Source organism: Microtus pennsylvanicus, chromosome 13 (assembly GCF_037038515.1).
Source record: "Microtus pennsylvanicus isolate mMicPen1 chromosome 13, mMicPen1.hap1, whole genome shotgun sequence".
Lineage (NCBI taxonomy): Eukaryota > Metazoa > Chordata > Mammalia > Rodentia > Cricetidae > Microtus > Microtus pennsylvanicus.
Genome location: NC_134591.1, coordinates 24692624 through 24701032, shown reverse-complemented (window position 1 = coordinate 24701032; position 8409 = coordinate 24692624). Strand labels below are relative to the sequence as shown.

Sequence of the window (8409 nt, the reverse complement as noted above, 5' to 3'; positions counted from 1 at the left end):
CGGGTCACTCTGGAGGCAGAGGCAGCCAACTCGCAAAAGGGAAAAAGATGGCGTAAGAAAAAGTAGGAAGACTCAAGACTCCGAGGCATCTGACGGTTGTCTGTGCTGGGAAAAATGTGACTACTTAGCTTCTGCGACCCGGCGACTAGAGAAGTCACACTGACAGATGCACGACAAAGCACGACGTTCAGGATTTCTTGCTGCCGATCGCTGGGATCAGAACAAAAATCCTGCACTGGAAATCTTTCGCAGAGAGGAGGGGCTAGCCCAAGCGCGCTTTCCCACTTAGGACCACTAGACGCCAGGGTCAGGAACCGAGATTCGGCTCCGCGGCGTAGACCAGACTCACGCCGAGGCGGAAAACAGCACCGAGGAAGCGGCGAACCCGCAACACAAATGACCAGTCCCCCTCTCCGGAAAAACCAGGAAGCCCAAGCACCACTCCGCAAAGAGGACGCCTCTCGGCACGCTAGTAGTCCACCCCCGGAAGTACCACCCCTCTGGACTCGCTTCCGCCGGCTCCGGCGCAGGCCAGTCTCGCGAGACTTGAGAGCGTTATGTGACCTGGGTTAAGCGGAAGTTAGGTCTCTTTTTCGTGGCGCCTCCTGGGCGGTCGGCTGTGCGAAGATGAAGGTAGGAGGTGGTGGCCGGGCCTCAGTGACAGCGGGGAGGCTTAGTGCGAGCGCCAGAGCGCATCATTGCCTCCGCCGCAGGTGGGGAAGGGGCTGAGGCAGGAGGATGCTCTCTCTCGTGGGCTTGGGGCTCCCCGGGAGCGCGGATGGCAGCCGATTACGGCGTTGGAACGGCGGACGTGGCTCAATGGCGGCGCCCGGCTCCCGACCCGGCATAGCCGGGTCAGAGGCTCAGCCCGCGGTGCGGCGGGCGGTCCGGCTGCTCGTGGCCCCGCGTCACCGCGTGCTCTGCGTTCCGGGATCGTGAGGGGCGCTCTGGCGGCCTCATCGCATTCCACAGAGCTGGAGGAATCCATATTCCACTAATGTGGTACTTAACCCATGCTCGGGCTTGCAGGGAGGAAGAGTCCGTATCTCGAGTTTTCTGCTGCATGCAACAAAACGTTACGCGACCGAATTGTTGACGTTGCGTGTCTTCTAAGTAAGGTTTCCTTTTTACCCCCTTTTAAATTCCTAGCTGAATATCTCCTTCCCAGCCACCGGCTGCCAGAAACTCATCGAAGTGGACGATGAACGCAAACTTCGGACCTTCTATGAGAAGCGCATGGCCACGGAAGTGGCTGCCGATGCCCTGGGTGAAGAGTGGAAGGTAATGATACTGGCAGGATTTCCCAGCTCTTCGCAGTGGTTGTGAGGACTGTCGGCGTTTGACAGAGCTGGGCTAATAGAGTTGCTTTGGAGTTTGGTAGTAGATAAAGCTGGGGAGAAGAGCCAAGAGGAGTTATAATTCAGGCCTTTGGAAGCCCTTCATGATGATTGGTAAAACCTGGTTGGTTAGTAGTGGAGAATTTGCTCGTTGAACTTAATTTGGAAATGTAGACAACATGAGGTTATTTTCTCTGCTTAGGTGTGGCTCATTAGAGGTCAAAATCCTACATTTTATAGATTGGAACAGAACTGGTAAATGTACCTTTTTTTTTTTCCAATTTAGGGTTACGTGGTCCGAATCAGTGGCGGCAATGACAAACAAGGTTTTCCCATGAAACAAGGTGTCCTGACCCATGGCAGAGTGCGCCTGCTGTTGAGTAAGGGACATTCTTGTTATAGACCAAGGAGAACCGGAGAGAGGAAGCGCAAATCTGTCCGAGGATGCATTGTGGATGCCAATCTGAGTGTTCTCAACTTGGTTATTGTAAAAAAAGGTGAGGATTTTATTAAAGTTTATTGAAATTGGTTGCCCTGGAACTTGATCTGCATGGTGATTGAGGAACAGTTAGGAATTACTAATTAAACATTAAATTGTGGTAAAAACTTAATGTTTTTGTTGTGATTGTTTCTCCTAAGGAGAGAAGGATATTCCTGGACTGACAGATACTACTGTGCCTCGTCGGTTGGGACCTAAAAGAGCTAGCAGAATCCGAAAGCTTTTTAATCTTTCTAAAGAAGATGATGTCCGCCAGTACGTTGTCAGAAAGCCTTTAAACAAAGAAGGTAAGGATTGTGTATTGTCTTGTAGCTGCATTGTTTGCCTGGAGTCTGGACAGTGAAGTTCATGGCTTTGGGGTTAGGAGTGGCAAGGATTGGAAATTGTAAGATTACTTTTGAAATTTTCTTTAAAAGGATTTTCATGCAGGAGGTAGAATAACTTGAAGGAGACCATTCTTTCTTGGGGAGGTCAGGTTCAAAATTAGTGTTTTGGATCACCAAAGGAAACGTTCATCTGATAAATGGCCTGATTTTTTTTTCCAATCTTTGGGATATGGGTTATACTTTATAAGGGAGTGTTTGGGATTTGGGAGCAAGAAAAAATGCATATTTGTAAAGCAACATACTCATGAAGAGCCACAGCAGCAATGACATGTTAATGTCTATAGGAAGCACAAGACTGCTGAGGTGCACATGTACTAGAAGTGTGATACTAGAGGAAATGTAACTTTGTTGTCAAGAGTTGAAAAATGGTCCTCTCATGGGATGAGTAGCTCAACTATAGCAGAACTTGGATGTCCATCTTTTTCAATAAAGGGTTTGTGATGTGAGATTACATTAGGATTCTGTTCCTAGAGAGGCTGTAAATGTTTGCAAATCCGCAAAGCTAAAAAAATAATTTCGGTAGTAACACTTTTTTTTGTTTTTCAAGACAGGGTTTCTCTGTAGCTTTGGAGCCTGTCCTGGAACTAGCTGTAGACCAGGCTGGCCTTGAACTCACAGTGAACCGCCTGCCTGTGCCTCCTGAGTGCTGGAATTAAAGGCGTGCGCCACCACCGCCCGGCTGATAGTAACTCTTGAATTGTAGTACAATGTAGACCGTCAACTCAAGCATATGGGAAATTGAAAATGTGGAGTTTAGAAAATGTGGACCACAGGATCAGGAAGACTTGTAAAATCTTTTTGAGTACAACACTGGCATTGAGTGGATAAGGCCTGAATTGGGGCATTGTGTGCTACACCAGTGGGTACACCCATCCGGCAACGACATTCAGAAGTGCTGATAATCTGTATTTTTAGGTAAGAAGCCCAGGACCAAGGCACCCAAGATTCAGCGTCTTGTGACTCCGCGTGTTCTGCAACACAAACGCAGGCGTATTGCTCTGAAGAAGCAACGAACAAAGAAAAACAAGGAGGAGGCTGCAGAATATGCTAAACTTTTGGCCAAGAGAATGAAGGTAAGACGGGTAACAATGCAGAACTGCCACTGGGTTTGCATTTTTTGCCCGGAGAAATCCTTAACTGTTACTTGTTTTTTCTTGTTTAGGAAGCCAAAGAAAAGCGCCAGGAACAGATTGCCAAGAGGCGAAGGCTGTCCTCGCTGAGAGCTTCTACTTCTAAGTCTGAGTCCAGTCAAAAATAAGTTTGTAAGGGTAACAAATAAATGATCAGACCTTGAGTCTCCTTTATTGATTTTTTTATTAGTTGTGTAACTGGATAAGTGAAGTTGAAAAGGAGTGAGTCAGAAATGAACTCACTGGGTTGTGCTAGAAATAAGGGGAAAGTGTTCCTATTTAAATTATGTGCTTTTATCCTGGAACTAGCTCTTGCAGACTAGGCTGGCCTTGAACTAACAAAGATACGCCTGTCTTGGAGTGCTAGGACTAGGGATTTTTCTTAAGTATAGATGAGGCAATAAATGACTCAGTACATAAGATTAAGTTTTAACTAGTTCTGGAAATACAGCCTTGCTGGTGTCACACACCTTTAGTCTCAGCTCTTGGGGGACATAAGCAGGTGGATCTCAAGTTCAAGGCCAGTCTGCTCTACAAAGCGAATTCTGGGATAGCCAGGGCTGTTTCACAAAGAAGCCATTTTGCCCCAAAAAGGTGTTATCCACTCCTACCTCTCCCTAGCCCTGTAGTATACCATAATTTCTACAGTGAATATAGCCTACTTGGTTGCATTTTTGGTGAAGGGCAAGGCAATTTGTTTATCAGTTGTTTTAGGGTTAAACCTAGGCCTCTACTGCTGATGGGCATCCAGTCTAAAACAGCTGTTCCACAAGGCAGAACCCATGTAACAGATTCTTTTTGTTAGGCATAACTTTGTCGTTTAGACCAAAGGTGTTTTGCAAGCACAAGTAAAATGGGAAATGTCCTTCAGAGGACAGGCTTAGAAATTCTGATCCAGTAATTTAAGGTTCTTCTCTCTGGCTGCTAGGGCACCATTCACAGGTTAGCCAAAAGAAGAGGGTGAACAGACTGCACAGAGCAAAGCCACCTCAAATGAAAACTTGGGAACCTTTGTATTTGTAGAACACTAGGTAAATGGTGTCACTTTAACTGGTTAGTCATGTAGCTCTCAGCTGTTCAAGTCAGACTTAATTTTAAGGCTACTAAAACCACTATCGAGTCCTACTAAATGCTGACTTTAATGTTGAAGAGATCCTGGAAGTTAATACTGGCTGTGAACATTACACTCCTTGGTCTTTGTAGTGCTTAGCTTATGACATCACATCTTAGACCTCTCTTCCCGGCAGTTGATATTTCATCCTGTGCTCAGGCTGAAGCTGGCCACAGTCTTTGCTCCTGCCAAGACATAACTGTTTTCCTATGGTCAAGGCTGGCCTTGGAGGCAAAGCTGTGCTTCAGCCAACACCCAGCTTTGACTTAAATTGTATAAAACTAGTTTTTACTAAGGCAAGGCCTGGCTGGCCTGGTACCAGGCTAGTCTATGTGCCAGCATGACTGGAAAGAATAGGATGTTAAGGTGTGTTACATACATTGTAATACAAGTTCAAATAGTAAAGCACAAAGCACTGCTTATAACCTGTGTTGTGATCAACTCAGATATAAAGCCAATACTTCAAATGCTTATGGGAGGCGGCAGCCAGCCTGCTCGTTAGTGGAGTCCATGACAGACGGGGCTATGTAGTCTTAAATGAAAACATTTTTAACGCTCTACCTGCTTACTAGGGATGCAGTAACAAAACCAAGCTTTGAGTCTTATGATTGGCAAATTTCAGACATGATTAGATGACTTGGTCACTATAGAAGTGTACATATAACCTTAAACTGGGTACTTTTTGACATCTGCCCATCAGTGAGGTTACCATGAAGTGTTACTTAAATTCTATAAACTTGATAAAATTGTAAGTCGTTGACCTTTTAGGTTGCTGGGGTCAGCATAAAAAAAATTGCAGTACTAGAACTAAGATGTTAAGCAAAATGTAAGTTTTGAAGATTGCTGATCCTCAACTTTTCAAAATTTGGGATTGTCCCTTAAATGTGATAAAGGTGCTAGAGAAAGCCTGTAAAATTAAGATGTGCCAGACTGGTGCACACACCTTTAATCCCATCCTTTAGGAGAGGTAGATCTCTCATCTCTGAGTTCAAGGCCAGCCTGGTCTATCAGAACTAGTTCTAGAACACGGCTGTTAAACAGAGAAACCCTGTCTCGAAAACCCTCCCCCCCAAAAAAGGAAAAAAAGGTTAAGATTTAGCTAGATGGTGGTGGCACACCCCTTTAATCCCAGCAGAGAGGCAGGTAGATCTCTTAAATTCAAGGCCAGAGAGCAAGGGCCTTGACAGGCAGGGCTCCAACAGTTCTCATGGATGGTAGCAAAGACTTGTAAATGTCTAGAAAGCTGTGTTGAGCCAGTTGGTGGGGATGCACACCTTTAATCCCAGCACTTGGTAGGCAGAGTCCAGTCTGGTCTCAGTGAATTTCGGGACAACCAGGGAGTCCCTGTCCCAAAAACACAAGCCAAAACAAATTTTTTAAAAAAAATATTTATTATGTATACAATATTCTGTATGTGTGCATGCCTGCAGGCCAGAAGAGGGCACCAGACCCCATTACAGATGGTTGTGAGCCACCATGTGGTTGCCGGGAATTGAACTCAGGACCTTTGGAAGAGCAGGCAATGCTCTTAACCTCTGAGCCATCTCTCCAGCCCCCCAAAACAAAAAGTTATACCAAAAAGGTACTAAGCAACTAGCAGTTACTAGTTATAAGTAGTAAAATACTTTGGCAAGTAGCAATTCAGGTTATAAAGACCAGAAAAAAAATCCCAAAACAGAAATGGAACACCCAATCAAAAATGCAACAGACACCAAGTTTTAGATTTTTCTTTTTATTCAACCTTAATTTTATATATGCAAGATAATAAATTTATTGGGTCAATAAGTTTGTTAAGGTATAAGCTGTAAAAATATATATATGAAACTGTAAAAGATCCAATTTGAAGGTAATAAACATTTTACAAATTTTCTGATATTTTACTTAACACTTAAAATTTAGTCTAGAATTCTCCAAAGTCAGATGAACAAGTTTTAAAGTTGAAATGCTGGTACATAATTTTAAAAAGTTCCCACCACGGAGAAAAAATTTATGCTATTTATTAATGTGTACCATATTGAGGTAAGTTTATGTGTCAACTGGTTTAGTCACCTGCACTATTACTGTAAGTGCACAAATAACCACTGGCTTTCTAAACCATGCAGACAACTAAGGCAAATTTGCTGTTCTTATGTTAATGGATGTTTTAAACAAAAAGCACAATAAATGTCAAGGTAGGGCTTTGTGAGGTCATGATTTTCTTAAACTTACTGGCAATAAGCTCAATAAGCTTTAAGGTTTTAAGACTTAATTGATTCAACCTAAAAAAACAGTATTTACAAATACACACTTATTCACAAGCATATAAATCAAAATATTATACAAGAATAAAACTTTTATGTGCAGTGCAAATTCTCTGTGCCACAGGGTGTTTTTTTGGTACTAGGAACTAAACCTAGGGACTTACATACTAACTAGCCAAATGCTCTTAACCACTGAAGTGCATTTCCAGGCTTTCTTACAACTTATTTGAGATAGGAGTTGTTCAGGCTGGCCTTGAACTTATCCTCCTGCCTCTACCTCCGCCTCCCAAGAAATCAGGATTATAAAATGTAATCAATGCCAACATTTGGCCTGCCTGAATAAAGATTTCAGGGTCAAAGACTATATATACCTTAGCATTTTAAGTAAGTTCTGGATAATTTCGGTAGGTTACAAAGTTTAATTTCATTTTACCTATTGGATTCCGATGGAAGCATCATAGATTAATTTGGTATTGGAAGAAGATGGAAAGGAGCACCTGGATATACAAGATACAACCTACTAACATAATTTAAAAGGTAAAATACAAAATTTAAGTCACAGGGAAGGCAGTTAGGACTTTTAGATGCTTTTGGAACTGCTGACTACAATTTAGTAGTCACTGAGGCCTCCTTCCAGAAACTATTGCAACATGCAATCTAAGTATTTTAATAAATAGACACACACATACCTACCGCATAGCCCCACACATATACAATCATACACAGTTACTCTTATAATTGAAATATTTCACTTATTTTGGGGTTAGGCAAATTTAATTTGCCATTTTCCAGCTCAGCAGCTTCAATAAAACCAAGTATCTAGAAAGATGACAATATTAATTATACACATACTGTGAAATCCAATAATAGTTTTGGTTGTTTTCAGCAGAGGCAGAGAAATAGGTCAGGAACTGAAAATTTCCAACATCAATAAACCTCAGGGAGTTGAGTGATATTTTACATTCTGAGATGATTCAGTATGAATTACAGTTTCTTTGTATTTTTATCCCCAAGAGTTACTTCATTGCAGCTTTCACCAAGTCATGATTTGGGGAAAAACTAGAAAGTTTCCAGGCAGGATCTATTTCCCCAGTACTCTACCAAAATTTGAATGTATCTTATTTAAATGAGAGGCGCTCCAAAACATTTCCTGCACCACTCCACACTCATACTTGGTGGGGCATCGATTTTCTGTAACTTTTCAAGAATCTCTGAAGATAGACTTCTGTATGCAAGTCCATATTCATTGTCAAAAGCCTCTGAAAAACATTTTCAAAAATGCAATTGTAATTTTTTTAATCAAAAGCTATGTACTTAAAAACATGAGTCATGTGACACAGATTATTTTTAATTGATTTTTTGGGGGTGGAATGGAGTAGGGAATACATGTCACAGTGTATGTGTGGAGGTCAGAGGAAAAGTTGAGGGACTCAAGTTTTCTATCCATGTGGGTCCTGGGGATAAACTTGGTTATCAGGCCTGGTGGCAGGTGGCCTCTATCCACTGAGCCATCTCACCTGCTGTTTTAAAACAGTCTTACAGCCCACACTGCCCTCCAACTTGTGATCCTCCAATCTTAGTCCCCAAATGCACCAGGCCCAGTTTTGCTTTTAAAGAAAGGCTTTAGTTTAGCTTATTCCAGAGGGATAGTCCATAATGGTGCAGAAGGCATGGCATGATGGCAGGGTCGGAAGCTGTCTGATCAC

At 42.8% G+C, this 8409-nt stretch overlaps 2 protein-coding genes across 5 annotated transcripts in view; one reads left to right on the top strand and one right to left on the bottom strand.

The window, feature by feature from the left end:
• The first annotated feature begins 521 nt into the window (after positions 1–521).
• On the top strand, positions 522–3516 carry Rps6 (ribosomal protein S6). The gene is made up of 6 exons (XM_075945745.1): positions 522–633; positions 1150–1281; positions 1624–1834; positions 1977–2123; positions 3138–3295; positions 3385–3516. Exons 1-6 carry the CDS (start codon positions 628–630, stop codon positions 3478–3480), a joined length of 750 nt encoding a protein of 249 aa, XP_075801860.1. The 5' UTR covers positions 522–627; the 3' UTR covers positions 3481–3516.
• Positions 3517–6179: 2663 nt separating this feature from the next.
• Dennd4c (DENN domain containing 4C) overlaps positions 6180–8409 on the bottom strand; it is a 98654-nt gene continuing 96424 nt past the window's right edge. For all 4 annotated transcript variants that reach the window (XM_075945740.1, XM_075945739.1, XM_075945741.1 and 1 more), the window contains one exon: positions 6180–7962. In XM_075945740.1, coding sequence (XP_075801855.1) covers positions 7826–7962 — 137 coding nt within the window. In that variant the 3' untranslated portion in view covers positions 6180–7825. The remainder of the gene's footprint in view (positions 7963–8409) is intronic.

Excerpts from the sequence above, each read along its gene's own strand:
- Rps6 (XM_075945745.1), top strand. Across the intron at positions 1,835-1,976 it reads CTTGGTTATTGTAAAAAAAG|GAGAGAAGGATATTCCTGGA; the intron begins GTGAGGATTTTA and ends GTTTCTCCTAAG. Across the intron at positions 2,124-3,137 it reads AAAGCCTTTAAACAAAGAAG|GTAAGAAGCCCAGGACCAAG; the intron begins GTAAGGATTGTG and ends CTGTATTTTTAG.